The sequence below is a fragment of the Vombatus ursinus genome, unplaced genomic scaffold, assembly GCF_900497805.2.
Source record: "Vombatus ursinus unplaced genomic scaffold, bare-nosed wombat genome assembly UNPS02009824.1, whole genome shotgun sequence".
Taxonomy (NCBI): Eukaryota; Metazoa; Chordata; class Mammalia; order Diprotodontia; family Vombatidae; genus Vombatus; species Vombatus ursinus.
Window position 1 is genome coordinate 1,589,313 of NW_020949602.1, and position 18,086 is coordinate 1,607,398.

The 18,086-nt window shown below is 43.2% G+C and overlaps 1 protein-coding gene across 1 annotated transcript in view; it reads left to right on the forward strand.

The window, feature by feature from the left end:
- Positions 1-18,086, forward strand: part of LEXM (lymphocyte expansion molecule) — a 39,082-nt gene that overhangs the window by 11,614 nt on the left and 9,382 nt on the right. Inside the window, exons 5-7 of the mRNA XM_027852748.1 lie at positions 5,933-6,070; positions 7,224-7,367; positions 13,972-14,133. Coding sequence (XP_027708549.1) covers positions 5,933-6,070; positions 7,224-7,367; positions 13,972-14,133 — 444 coding nt within the window. The remainder of the gene's footprint in view (positions 1-5,932; positions 6,071-7,223; positions 7,368-13,971; positions 14,134-18,086) is intronic.

An 18,086-nucleotide genomic window follows, 5' to 3' on the forward strand; every position in this document is an offset into this window, starting at 1 on the left:
CTTTGGGACGTAGCTAATAAGAACCCGGACTGGTTTCCAACCCCACGTCTCCTAGGAGGTTTTCCAGTATGCCACATTAATCCCCAAACAAAAGGGAGCATCTTCAGGGACCTCCTCAGCAGGATGCCCCCAATGGTCTGTCCCAGAGATTTCTGCTGTTGAACATTTTATCAATGACTTGGTAAAGCTATGGATGGTAGGCTCGTCACATTTGGGGATGACTCAGAATTGGGAAGGATTGCTAACCCGCTGGATGACAGAGTCAAGGTCCAGAAAGGATTTCAATGGCCTAAGATAGTAGGCCAAACTGTCTAAAATAAAATAGGGGAGACGTGTAAAAGCCTTACTCTTGGGTTAAAAAAAAAATCAGTTCTACGAGTACAAGGTAGGGGAGGCACGGCTAGGCAGCTGTTTGAAAAAGATCTGGGGGTTTTAGTGGACTGCAAGTTCAATATAAAAGCTGGGGTACCCTCCCAAATCATTGTGATTAAGAGGGGCATAGCTTCCAAGAATAAGAAGGTAATATTCCTATAGCACTTTGCTCTGGCCAGTCACATCTAGGATATTTTGGTCACTTCAGTTAAACGAATGGACTTCTGGGCACCCCCATTTAGGAAGGACATGGCTCCCTGGAGGAGGGGGTCAAGGACTTTGAGTCCATTCAACTCAGTAGAAGGTTAGTTGATTATAGCAACTAGAGATATTCACTTAGTGTGGGCTGGGGGAAGAGAGAGATGTCTTCAAGTATTTGCAGAGCTACAGGTGGAAGAAGGGATTAGATTGATTCTGGTTGGTCCATGAGGGCAGAATGGGAACCAATGGATAGAAATTGCAGTGAAGTCATTTTAAGCTTGATATAAGGAATTGCTTCCCAACAGAATTTTGCCAAAATGGCTCGGGCTACCTTGGGAGGTAGTGAGCTCCCTGTCACTGGAGGTCTTCCAGCAGAGCCTGGATGCCCACTTGTCCAGGGTATTGTAATGGAATTGCTTGTTCAGGCTCAGGTGTTCTCTGAGGTTTCTCCCAGTTCTGAGATGATGTGATCTTGTGAAGATGTACCTGCAGCTGGTGGGGGTAGTAATTGGGGGAGGAAATTTACAGGGAGGGGAAAGAGTCATTTTATTTTTTAAAGGTCACAGAATCCCAGAATTGCACTAAACTAGAATCTTTTCTACCACTGCCCCTTTAAGTGGCCATCTGCCCTCTGCTTAAATAGCCTCAGTGACAGATAACTCACTGACCTCCTGGGTTAGCACATCCTATCCTAAAGACAGCTTTGTTAGGAAATTCTTCCTAATGTCAACTGGAAACCTGAATTCGAATCCTGCCCCAGACACTTAGTAACTGTGTGATCTTGGCCAGGTCACACAACTTTGCTCAGCTTATAAATAAGATACCATATGTAAAGCCCATGTGATGTTATTAGCCATCGATTATACATGAAGCAGACACGCGCCTCCTGGCAGCTTCTCGGCTCTGCTCCTGGGTCTGCCGTTGGAGCTGAGCCGATCCTTCTCCCATCTGGCAGCCAGGGAACTCTTTGAAGCGAGCTGTCTGGTTGCCCCTGAGACTTTTCTCCAGCTTAAGCATCCGGGTTACTTACTCATCTCTCCCTGCACGGCATGACTTCCAGGCTGAGCACTGGATGCATCTCACCCGTCCGTGGTTATGGCCGTGGCATCTCTCCCACTAGACCGGGAGCTCCCCGAGGGCAGGGGCTGTTTGCTTTTTTACCTTTTTCTGCATTCCGGGCCTCCCACGCGGTAAGGGTTTGACGAACCCTGATTGGCTCGGTCGTCCTGCTCTGAGCCTACTCCGGCTTACAAGCATCCCTAATGAAACGTGGTGCCCAGAACCGAGCCGCACTCCAGGCGAGTGGGGTCTGACCAGGGCAGGCACAGCGGGGCTCGCGCTCGTTTTCTTTAGGTAGTGAGGTCCGCGTCCAGGTCGGGATGATGGGCCTCGTTTTGAGATGGGGTCGGGTTGCTGTTTATTCCTCTGCTGACTTGATAGTGCCAGAGAGAGGTCACACAGCGGCTTCAGGGTCATCAGGGCCTGAAACAGCCTGGTGATGGGTGGTGCAGCCCGGCCTGCCTTGGCTCGTGAGGGCCGGGGGGAGCCGGGGGGAGCCGGGGGGGAGCCGGGGGGGAGCCGGGGGAGACGGGGGGGAGCCGGGGGGAGCCGGGGGGAGCCGGGGGGGGGCCGGGGGGGGGCGGGGGGGGCCGGGGGGAGCCGGGGGGAGCCAGGCCGACTCCTGCAGAGTGAGGAGCCTCTGAACCGGGAGAAGAGCCAGCCTTTCTTCCCATGCGGATCGTGCCTGGGCGTTGCCCTTGCACTGTAAACACCATCAGACAGTTCGTGTGTATGTGTGTATATGTGTGTGTGCCCGTGTGCCCCTTCCTCTCTCTAGGAAGAAATGATCTCTAACCCAGGGCTCTGAGATAGGGCAGGCTCGTGAACAGGGCATCATGTTGGGTGTCGAAGGGCCTGGGTTCAAATCTCATCCTTAGTTCTAGCAGTGTGACCTTGGTCGAGTCCTGTAACCTTGCCGGGCCTCAGTTCCCTCATCTGTAAAATGAAAGGGTCAGTCTAAAGGAGAGCTGCAGTGCCTTCCAGCTCTGCCGCCTGGGATCCTGTGCAGTTCTGTGAAATAGCAGAGTTCTGAGGGCCTGGCAGACTCCCATATTCAAGTCTAATGTTTTTTTCACCTTCAATGTACTGTATTCTGTTTTCTAACATCCCCTGTTCTAAGGCCCCTCCCAGCCCTGACGTTCCCTGTTCTAAGGCCCCTCCCAATGCTGACATTCCCTATTCTAACTAGTAAGACCAAAGATCTCGAGCTGGAAGGGAACCTTAAAGACCTTCTGGGACAACACTCCCATTTTCCAGAAAGGAAACCAAGGCCCCCAGAGGTGAGGTGACTTGTCCAGAGATGCCCCGGGGTCATAAACAGCACAGCCAGGTTTCACACACAGGGCCTCTGCTTCCAAATCCAGTATTTTGCCCTGCGCCTCACTGTTTGCTCTGACAATCCGTGTTCCGTGTTCCAAGTTCCCGCTCCCCAAATCCAGCAGTCTCTGTTCCACATTCTCCTCTTCTTTGCTGAGCTCCCTTTCTACCTAATGGAGTTCAGTGATTGCATGGAGCTCAGAGACGCGGGGTAGGAACTCGTGATGCCGCTTCATCTGGTCTGTGAGGCAGCAGTGACCTTCAGTGGGGATGGCGGGAACAGCAGGCGTGGGGAAGGTGGCCGTCTGCAGCAGGCAGAGACTGGGGAGGGCACAGGGCTTCCCTCCCCATCTGGTTAGCAGCTCTGCCTTTCCTACTCGCTGCTTCTGTCTTTGTGGGTCAATGAAAGGATTCTTCTAGTTCAGCCTCCTCAGGAAAGAAACACCCGAGCCCATACCTGAGACAAGATGTTGGTAATCACCAACTCGAGCACCTATGGTGGCCAGTGGCAGACTGGGGGAGCCGGGGGGAAAGCAAAAGAGGAAAAGAGGAGAGACAGAGAATTCCAGGGGGAAGGGAACCCTAAAACACAGAACATCAGAGATAGAAGGCCCTTAGAACGAAGATTGTCAGAACTAGAGAGGGGACCTTAGAACGTGGAAAATCAGAGCTGGGATGGCCTTAGAACAGAGTATGTCAGAGATGGGGGTGTTCTTGGGAAAGAAAGTGTCAGAACTGGGAAGGCTTTTAGAACAGACAGTTAGAGCTGGGAGGGGGCCTTGGAGATCCTCCATCACCTCCTAACCCCTCCAGTCTTACAGAGCAGGAAACTGAGGTGCAAAGAAGAAAATGATTTATCCAAGATCTCACATGCATAGGCTGCAAAGGGATAGCGTCTCTGCAGCCAACATGAAGAGGGCTGACAGCTCCCCATAGTGGTGAGTTAATTTCTGGGATTCAGGAGAGGTCAGCTTGTTCTTCTAATGCTGGTCCCTGCTCCAGCCAGCCTCAATGTGTTTGGACAGAGTGCTGAGAGCAGAATTGGACCGTGGGGAGATGGAGGGTCACCGTTTGGTTCTGAGTGAGTGAGCTGGCGCTGGGAAGATCGAGAGTCAGAGGGTAAGAGACAATTAGCTGTTAGTCTCTGGGCACGCCAGAATTGAAAAGCAAACAGCTGTGCACAGGAGGCAAAGGGGGCTTGCAGCTGCCCGTAATTGTTAATTACTCTCCAGGCTGTAAAAAAAGTATCAAAACACAGTTGAGATGCTGATGATCAGTCATGATTTGGTGCAGTGGTGAGATCACAGAAGCGCTGCGTTGGCAGGGGCCTCAGCGGCATCTGGTCCAGCGTGTCCCTGAACAGAAATGAACAAGTAATAATGTTCCCTGGGGCATCCCTGAGGAGTGGTCATTCAGCCTCGGGTTAAAAGCCTCCGGTAAAGCGAGCTCAGTACTTCCCCGAGACAGCCCTTCCCCTTTGGGAGAGCCCTCTGGCGAGGAAGCTTTACTGACATCAAGTCCAAATTTCTCTTGTAGATTTCTACCCACTGGTCCTACTAATAAGAATAACCTGCATTGTTGTAGCACTATAAGGTTTGCAAAGCACTTATCAAATATTATGTCATTTTATCCTTGTCACAATTCTTGAAGGTAGAGGGTATCATTATGCCTATTTTACAAATGAAGAAATAGAGGCAAAAGTTAAGTGAGTTACCCAGGCAGAATTAGAACTCAGGTCTTCCTGATTCTGTGGGCAGTACTCTATGTATTGTGTCACCTAGATGCCACTTCCTAATTCTAGCTCTTGGGGAATTGGTGATGAAGTTAAGTTTTGTTTTTTTTTTTCTGTATCCCCAGTGCTTGGCACATAGTAGGAGCTTAATTAGAGGAATCAGTGGTCCAACGATCTCTTCTCTGAGACAGCTTCGTTTTTGTCTTTAATATCCCTAGTGCCTGGTACAGTGGCTGTCAGGTTGTCACATAGTAGGCACTTAATAAGTACTTGTCTCTAGTACCTGATACAGTGGCTGTCACATAGTAGACACTTAGTAGGTGCTTGATTGGTTGAAGTATAGAGAGAAGTTTGAAGGGAGAGTTAAATCAATTGCCAATTTAAGAAGACTCTGTCCTAGCATTGGATTTCCAAAGATGAGCAAAGGGGATGCGGGATTAGCTTGTGTCTGACTGTGACCCAATTTGGGGGTTTCTCAGAAAAGATACTGGAGTGGTTTGCTATTTCCTTCTCCAGCTCATTTTACAGATGAGGAAACTGAGGCCAATAGGGTGAAGTGACTTGCCCAGGGTCACACAGCTAGGAAGTGTCTGAGGCCAGATTGGATCTCAGAAAGATGAGTCGTCCTGACTCCAGGCCAGGTGCTCTGTGCGCTTTGGCGCCACCTAGCCACCCTAGTGAGAATTAAGTCAATACTTAAAGGCAGAATGAAAACCCACTGAGGGGAAAGGATGGTTTCATGTTTGTCTTTATTATAGCTAATAATAATAATGATGATTATGATGATAATAATAAGAATAATATCTCCTTTGATTTTCATAAAGACCCTGGGAGATCGGGGCTGCTATTATCCCCACAGAGGTTAAGTGACTGGCCTAGGGTAACACGTCCCATGTGTATCTGAGGTGCGATGAACCTGGACTTCTTCCTGACTCACCTAGAATCCAACCTCCTCATTTGACATGGGAGGAAACTGAGCCCCACAGAGTTGAAATGACTTGGTCAAGGTCACTCAGATCCTAAGAGTCAGAGGGGAGAACCCGGGTGCTGGAGCCCATCCACTTTCCACTGTATTGCTCAACCTGTTTTAATTCGCCACAAGGTAGGGCATGACACCTGGAAACGACTGATTTAGTGAAACAAAAGACCAGCCACAAAGTTATGAAAACAACATTACCCCAGGTTGGCCAGGGTAATGGTCGCATCCTGTGTTACCTGTGATGACGCTTGTTCCTTCTCTCCACCTCACAGAATTATTTTCCTGGTCCTGGGAATTATGGGAAAGGAGGGAACCCCTACGCAGAGATGGAGGAGAAGGCCTGGGATCGATCACACACCAAAGGAATTATGTGCACCAAGTCTAAGAAGGCCTTAGAACTCTCTACTGAGGTGAGGTTTTTTTTTTCTTGGTGTTAATTGTTAAGCCAAAATTAGTACACACAGTAGAGAATTGATCCATACTTTTTTGTATCTCAGCTTCAGAGGCTACATTGAGTGCACATTCATCTGTGAACAAAAAGTCATGCACCTAACTCTCTCTCTACTTTAGTCTTGGCTTGTAGCCTTTTCAAGCTAAATAATTTACCATCAGTGCAGTAGCTGACCTCGATGCCGCTTTTGTCTTCGCTGAAGGCATCTAACAACACTGCTGAAAATATTGTGCTCAAAAGCGCATGTGTATGTATACACACATGTACATATACACACATACACAAATAAAATAGCACTGGTTTCTCTTCCTCCCCACTCTCTACCACAGTATGTTATATTTGTTTTATATGTATACATAATTATACACATGTGTGCATGTTTTATATGCATATATGTATATGTATATATCTATATATCCATATATCTATATGTATCTATGTATCTAATTATATGTGTATATATCTGTGTATCTATCTATATGCATCTGTGTATCTATCTATTTATATATGTATATATCTATGTATCTATCTATATGTATCAATTCATGTGTATATCTATCTATATCTATCTATATGTATATGCATGTGTATATGTATGTAAATGTGTATAAATCTGTATCTACATATATGAGAAAGAGAGAGAGTTATCTGTCCTGATAGAATGGAAGCTTCTTGAGGGCAGGGTCTGCTTTATTTTTGTATCCCCAGTACTTAGTTCAGAGCTTGGCACACAGAGGTGCTTAACAAACAGTTTGTTTATTGAATGACTGATTGATGAGTTTCTGCAGGTGGCCCCCCTCCAGTGACCTCTAAGCCTGGTTGTATATGCCTGGCTCCAAGCTCCAGGTCCTTCTCAAGCCCATGTACCTGGAGAGCTCTGGAACCGACACCCTCACTGAGTTCACAGGGATCCCGACATTGGCTAGTGTGGAAGCTCTGTGAGGGCCAGAATGATTTCCATTTTCCAACTTTCTATCCCCGGCTCTAATCAGGGAGCTTTGCCTATAGGAGGTGCTTAATCAATGCTTGTTGAATGACATTGAATTTGGGAGACCAAATGGGGCATTTCTTCGCTGTGACTCTCCTATGGTTGGTCATTCCTCTGACTCTAGGGTAGTGGCTTATCTCCAGGGACCTATTGCTTCAAAAGCGGAGTGGAAGAATTACTGACCCGGACCATCAGCAAGCGTGGGCCCTATGATGTTTTCTCAGGAGACCGGTCCATGCCTATCGCCTATGGGCATTACGCCACCCAGGTCTGTACTCTGGTCCTGAATGGGAGGGTGACTCGTTCCAGGGTGTCCACATGGATGGTGGAGGAGGGCTTGACTCATTATGGTTGGGCTCATCTCTAGAAATGCATCTCCTTCTGAAGTTGGTGAGCCCTGGCAGGAGTCAAGAGGGATCAGTGGGTCCCCCTAGTCCTTCTTTAGGCCTTGGTTATGAGCCCTAAACAGATAACTACGATTGATTAAAAAGTCAGAGCCCAAAGGGGCCTCAGAACAGAGAATGTTAGCACCACGGTGATATGCTAGAGCAAGGAGAGGCCTGGGTTCAAATCCTGCCTCCAATATTTACTAGCTGTGTGACCATGATCAAGTTGCCCAGAGTTTCAATTTCTGCATCAGTGAAATGGTTCTAAGGATCAGGTGAAATTACGTAAAGTGTATTGCAAACCTTTAATTGCCCATCACTTATTGTTGTTATTACTGAATCAGAGATTATTTCCCCTGCCCTCCCAAGGCATCACGTTCTGCTTTTGAAGAACAGTCATTGTTAGGAAGCTGAAATCAAGCCCTTGGGGTATGCTCTAGTGTCTAGAGCACCAGGCCTGCAGTCTGGAACACCTGAGTTCAAATCTGACCTCAGACACTTACAAGCTGTATGGCCCTGGACAAGTCACTTAACCCTGTTTGCCTCAGTTTCCTTACCTGTAAAATGGAGATAATAATAACACCTCCCTCTTAGGGTTGTTGTGAGGAGCAAATGAGATAATATTTCTAAAGTGCTTTGCAAACCCTTTAAAGCACTTTAATGCTATCAAAATGTTAGCTATCATCATCACCATCATTGTTAAGTTTCTCTCTTGACAACTTTTATGCTCTGGTCTGGGTTTTGCCCTCTGGGGCCAAATGGGACAAGTCGAATTCCTCTTCAATGTGACATCCATTCAAATACTTAAAGGAAGCTGCCATGTCTCTCCTCCAGGGGAAACATCTCCAATTCTTTTAGTGAGTTGTGTGGTGAGGTAGCGAGTGGTTGAGGTACCTAGGTGGTGCCACTGCACCAAGAGTCAGGAAGACTTGAGTTCAAATTTGGCCTCAGACACTTACTAGCTGTGTGACCCTGAGCAAGTTGCTTAACCTCTGTTTTAATCCACTGGAGAAGGAAATGGCAAACTACTCCAGTATCCTGGCCAAGAAAACCCCATAGACAGCATTGGCGTGCTATGGTCAATGGGGTCATGAAGAGTCAGACACAACTGAATGACTGAACAAGTAAGTGGGTTACAACTTTATTGGAAGTCATGAAGCAACGACTAGATGGCAGCTTTTCCGATAGGTTTAAGGATCCCAAAGTCCTTTACGTGAATTATCTCACTTGATCCTCTCAAGGACCCTGTGAAGTATGTGTTATTATTATCCACATTTTACAGATAATGGAACTGAGGCTGAGAAAGGTGAGCCGTCTTCCTGAATCCAAATCTAGCGCTCTATCCATTATGCCACCTAATTGCCATTATGTTATCAGCAACTAGGGATAGAGCCATCTCTTCTTTTCCTATGTTTATGCCTTTAATTTCTTTCTTTTCTTATGGCTATTGCTAACATTTCAAGATATATGATCAGTAGCAGTGGGGAAATGGGACCTCATTGCTTTACCTTTATTTTTATTGGGATGGTGTACTTCCAAATTACATATGCCAGCTTTGGGTGTTTAAGGAGATACATTTTTTTTTAATCAAAAAGGCCCTTCTATGCCTGTGTTTGTAAGGTTTTGGTCATAAATGAAGATTGTCCTTTGTCAAAGCTTTTTTAATGCATCTCGTCAATAAACTCTAGCATCTCCTGTTACCTCCAGGATCAAATAGAAAATCCTCTGCTTGACTTTTAAAGCCCTTCCTATGTTTCCAGTCTTCTTATACTTTAATTCCCCTCTGTATAATCTATGATCCAGTGATACTATTCTCCTGGCTGTTCTGCAGACACATCTCTCAGTCCCCCAACTCTGCATTTCCTCTGGCTTTCCCTCAAGCCTGGAATGCCGTGCCTCCTCATCCCTGCCTCCTGGCTACAAAGCAGCTACTGCTGTGGGCCAGGGAAGCCAGGAGGTGGAGGTGAGGAGGAAGAGCATTATAGGCATGGAAAACAGCCCTTGAAAATGCTAGGAGGAAGGGGAATTGTGGGAAGGTGGTGGAATAAGGTGCGAAATTACCTGAGTCTCCCAAATTCCCCTCCAAATAACTTACCCTCAATTTAAATTTTAGAGGGGCAAAAATAATAAAAAGTTTGGGTAAAATAATTGTCCAGCCTTCACATAACTTAGGAAAGATCTGACCTGCAGAGTGGTGGTTTGGTCAGGAGTAAGTAAAGATACCACAGTATCAACAAGCTATAGCATATAAATTTATAAAGGAAAAGCTATATGAATTATAGGTGGAAATAGATAGCAAAATTATAATAGTAAAGGACTTTCACCTCCCCCTTTCAGAACTAGATACATCTAACCAAAAAATAAATAAGAAAGAAGTCAAGGAGATGAATAGATTCTTTGATAAGCTAGATGTGATAGACATCTGGAGAGAACTGAATGGAAATAGAAAGAATTATACCTTTTCCTCAGTGGTATATGGCACCTTTACAAAAATTGATCATATATTAGGACATAAAACCTTATAGTCAAATACAGAAAAGCAGAAATATTAAATGCATCTTTTTCAGATCAGAATGCAACGGAAATTACATTTAATAAAGGACCATGGAAACACAGATTAAAAGTTAATTGGAAACTGAATAACCTAATCTTGAAGAATGAGTGGGTCAAAGAACAAATCATAGAAAAATAAATAATTTTTATGAAAAAGGATGATAATAAAAAGTCAACATATCAAAGCTTATGGGATGCTGCAAAAGTAGTAATCAGAGGAAAATGTATATCTCTAAATGCTTACATCAGTAAAATAGAAAAAGAGCAGATTGATGAATTGGGTGTGCAATTAAAAAAAAAAGAAAAAGAACAAATTAAAAATTCCCAGTTAAACACCAAATTGGAAATCCTGAAAATTAAAAGTGAGATTAATAAAATTGAATGTAAGAGAATCATTGAATTAATAATTAAACTAGGGGCAGCTAGATGGTGCAGTGGATAGAGCACCAGCTCTGAGGTCAGGAGTAACTGAGTTCAAATCTGGCCTCAGACCAAATACTTGACACTTACTAACTGTGTGACTCTGGGCAAGTCACTTAACCCCAATTGCCTAAAAAAAAAAATTAAACTAGAAGCTGGTTTTAAGAAAAAAAAACAAATAAAATAAATAAGTCATTGGTTAATATGATTTTTTTAAATAGAAGAAAACCAAATCACTAGTATCAAAAATAAAAAGGGTGAATATACCACTAATGAAGGTGAAATTAAATTAATTATTAGGAGTTATTTTCCCCAATTATATGCCAATGAATCTACCAATTTAAGTGAAATGGAAGAATATTTACAAAAATACGAACTGCCCAGATTAACAGAAGAAATATAATATCTAAATAAACCTACTTTAGAAAAAGAAAGTGAACAAGCCATAAATGAGCTTTTAAAGAAAAAAGCATCAGGACAAGATGGATTTATGAGTAAATTCTACCAAACATTTAAAAATCAACTAATTTTATTATTAAATTAATTATTTGGAATAACAGGTAAAGAAGGAGTCCTACCAAATTCCTTTTATGAAACAACTATGGTGCTGATACCAAAACCAGGAAGAGCAAAAACAGAGAAAGAAAACTATAGACCAATTTCCTTAATAAATATTGATGCAAAAAAAATTTAAATAAAATATTAGCATGGAGATTACAGCAGTATATCACAAAGATCATATGTTATGACCAGATGACATTTATACCTGGAATGCAGGGCTGGTTTAATATTAGAAAAACTATTAGCATAACTGACCATATCAAGCAACAAAAATCATATGAGAACATTGATAGCAGAAAAAGCTTTTGACACAATACAACATTCATTCCTTTGAAAGCATTGGTATAAGTGGATTTTTCCTTAAAATGATAAGGGGCATCTACCTAAAAATCATCAGCAAGCATTATCTGTAATGGAGATAAGCTAGAAGCCTTCCCAATAAGATCAGGAGTGAAACAAGAACGCCCATTAACACCAATATTATTCAATATTGTACTAGAAATGCTAGCAATAGCAATAAGAGAAGAAAAAGAAATTGGAGGAATCAGAATGGGCAATGAGGAAATAAAGCTATCTCTTTTCATAGACTATATGATGGTACACTTTGAAAATCTTAGAGATTCAACTAAAGAATTAGTCAAAACAATGATTTTAGCAACATAACAGGATATAAAATAAACCCACATAAGTCAGCAGCCATCAATAAAGTCTTGCAATAAGAGATAGTAAGAGATACCCCATTTAAAATAACCATAGACAATATAAAATACCTGGGATTCTACCTGCCAAGACAAACCCAGGAACTGTATGAACATAATTATAAAACACTTTTTATACAAATAAAGTCAGATTTAAGTAACTGGAGAAATAGTAATTGTTCATGGGTGGGCTGAACCAATATAACAAAAATGATAATTCTCCCTAGACTAATCTGTTTCTTCAGTGCCATCCCGATTAAGCTAACAAAAAATTGAGATAGGAAAAATAGTAACAAAATTCATTTGGGAGAACAAAAAGTCAAGAATATCAAAGGAATTAATGAAAAAAATACAAAGGAAGGAGGTCTAGCAGTACCAGATCTTAAACTGTATTATACGGTGGTAATTATAAAAACTATCTGGTACCGGCTAAAAAAGAGAATGGTGGATCAGTGAATATCAGGAGACATACAATACACAGTAGTAAATTATTATAATAACCTTGTGTTTGATAAATGTAAAGCTCAAAGCTTTTGGGAAATGACTCACTATTTGGTAAAAATTGCTGGAAAAACTGGAAAGCAGTCTGACAGAAACTAGATATAGATCAATCTTACACCATTTACCAAAATAAGGTCAAAATGGATACATGACCTAGATATAAAGGGAGATATCATAAGAAAATTTAGAAGAACATAGAACATACTAACTATCAGATTTATGGATGAGGAGAATTTATGAATAAACAAAAGATAGAGAGTATTGTGGGATATAAAATGGCTAATTTTCATTACATTGAATTGAAAAGGTTTTGTACAAATAAAACTGATGTAGCCAAGATTAGAAGGAAAGCACAAAATTGGGGGAAATTTTTTTTATAGACAGTTTCTCAGATAAAGGCCTCATATCTCAAATTTTTAGAGAACTGAGTCAAATTTATAAGAACACGAGTCATTCCCCAATCGATAAATGGTCAAAGAATATGAACAGGCAATTTTTGGAAGAAGAAATCAAAGCTACATATAATCATGTGAAAAAATGCTCTAAATCATTACTGATTAGACAAATGCAAATTAAAACAACATTTTGAGATATCACCTCACACCTGTCAGATTGTCTAAAATGATGACAAATGTTGGAGGGGATATGGAAAAATTGGGACATTAATACATTGTTGGTGGAACTGTGAATTGATCCAACCATTTTGGAGAGTAATCTGGAATTATGCCCAAATTGTCATAAAACTGTGTGTACTCTTTGACCCGGCAATATCACTATTAGGTCTGTTTCCCAAGGTGATTAGGGAAAAAGGAAAAGAACCTTTATGTTATAAAATACTTATAGCAGCTCTATTTGTGGTGGCAAAGGACTGGAAATTGCTGGGGTGCCCATCAATTGGGGAATGGCTAAACAAGCTGTGGTATATGATTGTGATGGAATACTATTATGTTATAAGAAATGGTGAGCAGGTTGATTTTAGAAAAACATGGAAAGACTTGCATGAACTGATGAAGAGTGAAATGAGCAGAACCAAGAGAACATTGTATGCAGTAACAGCAATATTGTTTTGAAGAGTGTGATATGATCATTTAAATCCACTACAAAGGACCTGTGAAAGAAGATACTATCCACCTCCAGAGAAAGAATGGATATGTGGAATTATATATAGTGCATGGTTTCAATGTATATCTCTGTCATATGTTGGCCTTATCTAATGCAGGATTGGGAGGGAGAGAGGGAGACTACTCAGAAATCAAACTGTAACAAAAAACAAATAAATAAATAAGAAAGTGCTAGGAAATGGGAGACCAAGCGTCATGTGCCGGGAGGCAATTTCTGGCCCACAGATTATGTAAAGGAAATTATGTAGCGGTGTAAGAAGACTGGAGAAGTAGGAGGGGCCCAGGTGACTAAGGACTTTAAATGCCAGATGGGATTTTATATTTTATCTTGGAGGTGACGGGGAGTCACTGGAGTTGACTGAGCAGGTCATGGTCAGACCTCTGGGAAGAGCACTGTGGTGTGGGGTCATATTCCTAGAGATAATAGTTGAATCTGTGGAAACTGATAAAGCCTCCAAGAAAGAAAATGTAGAAAGAGGAGAGAAGGGAGCCCAAATATCATGCACTTTGAATTCTAGCCAGTTCTATGTTTCGCATCTTCTCCATTTATGGTTCCCATCACATTCCCACTGTAGGGAAGAATGTGCTTTATTTCTTGATTATAATTTCTCAGCATTGTTCTTGGACCCTAGAAAAAAAAGCAGTTTGAGCTGTTCTCATTCAAGAGCTTTGTGGATGAGCTGAACTCACGTTGGAGAAAGAAACATGGAGTCTTTGGAAAGTTGTCCCGGAGCCCAGCAGTGCCCACTGAGAGGATCTACTGCTCTACTCTCAGCCAGTGGCCCATCAGACAGGTCAGTGGTCTCTGCTGCCCCTTTCTCTTCCCTTCCCAGACCCACCCTCATCACTCATGTCCACGCTTCTGAATCCCTCCAGTGACTTTGGAGGGATAGTGAAAACTGGGTGAGAAATATGGACTTTGGTCCCAAATCTGCCACAAACTTGGTGTGTGACCTGGGATGGAGTACCTTATCTGTGATTTTCAGTTTCTTCCTCTGAAATGAAGGGATTGGACCACATCAAGGGTCAGCAGCTTCTCAAGGGAGGCAGTGTAGTGTGATAGAAGGAACAGTGAATCCAGAGTCAAAGGACCTGCATTCAAATCCTGGCTTTGCTACTTACCACCTGTGTGACCTTGAGAAAGTCACCCAATTTCTAAGTTTCCTCATTTGTAAATTGTGGATGGCCTGCAAACCCCCTTCTGGTTGTAAATTTCTGATGTCTTGTTACTAAGACCCATTTTCTGAAATGTTTGTACACTATAACTTTTTGAAGAGCCGTACACATAATGTATCTTTATGTACATAGAGACATTTTCAATTGCTTTCAAAAGATTTGATAGCAATAATAATAATAGGTAATATTTATATAGCACTTACTGCGTGCCAGGCACTGTGCTAAGCATTTTATGAATATTATCTCATTTGATCCCCTCACAACAACCCTGAGAGGCAGCTGTTGTTATTGTCTTCATTTTACAGTACAGGAAACTGAGGCAGGCAGAGATTAAATGATTTGACCAGGGTCACACAGTTAGTGAGTGCCTGAGGCTGGATTTGCATTCAGATTTTCCTGACTGCACCACCTAGCTGCCTAGCAATCTCATCTATGCTGGTTTGTACATTTTTGTTCTTTAATTTATATAAGCAAATATGCTACTGAGAGACAGCATGGCCTAATGGAGGGAAGGGTGGCTGTGGATAAAGGCAGACCTGGGTTCGAGGCCAGCCTCCGATTACATTCTGACTGAATGTCTATGGGCAAGTCCTTTGATTTTCCCATTGCCCCAGGCTGCCCGCTAATCTTGTACCTTACCGATGAGTTGGTGTTTTCTACCACGGGAGCCATTTTCCATACCAGATGTACCCCAAGCTGGAGAAATCAGAGATCCAGACCTGCAGCCCTGCTCTTGTCATCCCTTCCTCCACCCCCATCAAATGTTACATCAGTCAAAGAATTATCATTGTTTACACTGATTAAAATTCACATTGGCCCAGGGACTAGAAGGAGGGCCCCGAGGGTGCTCTATGGCCTTCTCCCATTAGTAGATTGGGCTTAGCAGAAGAGCTCCCTGCTAATTTGCAAGGCAGGCAAAGCTTTGTCCTGCGAAGATGAGCCACAAAGCAGGAGAAAAATGAGGAGGCGACATGGCAGCCCCCAGCTAGGAGGAGCTGCCCCCCAGTCTACCAACTGGTAGTGTCCTCTTTTACCTAATTAACCTTGATTCTAAATGCTAAACTCCATGGTCTTTACCCTGATGGAACTGCTATCAGTGCCCACTTCTCTACCTGGGTTGGTCTCTCTCTCTGTCTGTCTTTCTCTCTCTCTCTCACTCTCTCTCTCTCTCCCCTCTTTCTTCTCTCTCATCTTTCTTTTCCCTCCCCATCTTTTTCCCCTCCTCCCTCTCTCTCCCTTCTCTCCTTTTTCTTTTCTTTTATCTTTTGTTCTCCCTCTCTCCCCTCTCTTTTCTCTTCTTTTTCTTCCCTCTCTCTCCTGTCCTTCTGTCTCCGAGTATCACTTAAAATATTTGCAAATTGCTTTACATCCATTATTGTATCATTTAATCCTCACAGCAGCTTTGTGGGGTGAATACTAGTTGCATTATTACTACTCACAACTTTTTAGATGAAGATGCTGTCAGAGAAGTTAACTTTCTTGCCCATGATCACACAGCTAGAAAATGTGAGGGCTAGGATTTGAAGCCAGGTCTTTCTGAATCCAAGTCCAGCAATCTCTCCATTACACCACACTGTGGCATAACCTCCCAGTTTCAGGTCCTGCCAGGTAATTCTTTGCAGAGTCCAGTGGTTCACCTGATAAGATGAAGCCAAAAACAACAACAGCAAAATAACAAGCCCAAACTCTGGGTCAAAGTCTTCTCCTCTTTCCTGGAAGTAATCTTTATGATCATTTCTTTTACTTAGAAAAATGGGTTTTTATTGATACAGTCTGTTTTCACATCATCTGGATTTCCCCCTCTATCCCTCCCCTTATGAATCCCTAGCCATGCTGCCCAGGCTTTTTCTGACAGTAACATTTGTGCTCAGGTAAATCCTACCAGAAATGGGTAGTAGCCAATCGTGTTTGGGTGGCTCTCCATGAACTCCTGGATAAGGGCCAAGATGGCAGAGCTCTCTATTGTTATATCTGGTGGACTCCTCAGCAGAGGTCTGCTGCTATGTATTTCTCTTAGCCTGACCCTTGCTCGGTCCAATGAGATAATGTATATCAAGTGTTGTGCAAAGTTTAAAAGTTCAGTCAACGTTTGCTCTTGTTGTTATTACTTGACACACAGTCGGTGTTTACTAAATGCTTGTTGATTGATTCATGATTCCACTTTAATTCCGTGGAATACAAACATGTCCTTCTTTCTCAGAGGGCTCAGCCCGCTTTTCTTCAGAAAAAGCCTCATTTTGACCAGACAGCTCTGCCCAGTTCTCATCTCTTCCTCCTCTGGCTCCCCCAGCACATAAGAGGGCATCAGACCTGACACTCATATTCATAGCTGGCCTGGCAATAGTCACAGATGACCCTGGGGATTTTGTAACTGAGGGTGGGGCAGTTTTTTTTTTTGGTGGGGGAGGTAATAAGCTGGGAAAAGGGAGGTGAGGGATGAGGATCAGTTAGCAGGAAAAGCTCCTCAGAGTTGATTCTGTTTAGAATGAGGGCACAGCTTGTGGGGAAGCTGGCAGTTTAGGATGCCCTCAAGTTTGGAAGCTTATGGGACTGTGGGAGAGAGGAAAGAATGGGTATTGCCTCAGTTTCCTCCTTCATAAAATAAGGGGGTTGGACAAGATAATCCCTTAGGTCACTTCCGACTTTAAATCTATGATCTGGGGAGGTGCCTGTTGTCAGTGCAGTGGTGTCTAACCCAAATTAAATTGGGGGTCACTAATCTGTGCTGAAGGATCCCTGTGAGCCACACATCAACTTTGTTTTAAAAATATAATCTTGTTGGTGTTTTATTGTATTTGTATTTGTTTCGTTAAATATTTCTCAATTATGTTTTCATCAGGTTCAGGCTGCCCTCAGGAATGTTGAGGGCCAGGGTCCCATGTTTGGGTGCACTGGATGGGAGGCTGTCTTTGGAGTCAGGAAGACCTGGCTTCTCTGACATACCCGGGCTGTGACCCTGAAAGTCACTTCAGCTCCAGCTGCTCCAGGCAGCTGTCTGAGAGTATACGTTACAGAGAATCTGCCAACCCCACGATGGCAGAGGGAATTCCCAAATTTGGGCCATTTCCTATGATAAGTGAAATCTCCTTTGAGATTAGTGCTTTGAGACTGGAGAAGAGGTGTGCTGTGGGTCTCCTGGCCTTCTCAGTGAGAGAGGTGGGCATTTTCTTGGCTGTGAAGACCAAGCCTTTGCAACTAACTGATAGTCATGGTTAGCCTATGCACTGGGAAGAAGGCACCATGAGAAAGAGCTTGGAGGATGTTTGAGGGTGAGCCCACATCACATGGGCCCCAGAAAGCAGAGCCCCTAGTTTCTCATCTATAAAGTAGAGATAACTGTCTCTGAGCCTCAGTTTCATCATCCATAAAATGGTCATCCTCATACCTGTACTGTCCATCTCACAGAACTGTTGTGAGCAAACCTCTCTATAGAATGGCATATTATGTACCTAGGACGGTCCATAAGCAGGAGTTGTTCTCACCATCATCAGGTTATCTCATGTATGTCTGGCTCACACTCAATCTTCTCCCGTACCCTTAGGTCCCTGAGGTGGACTTTTCTGTTGCCCTC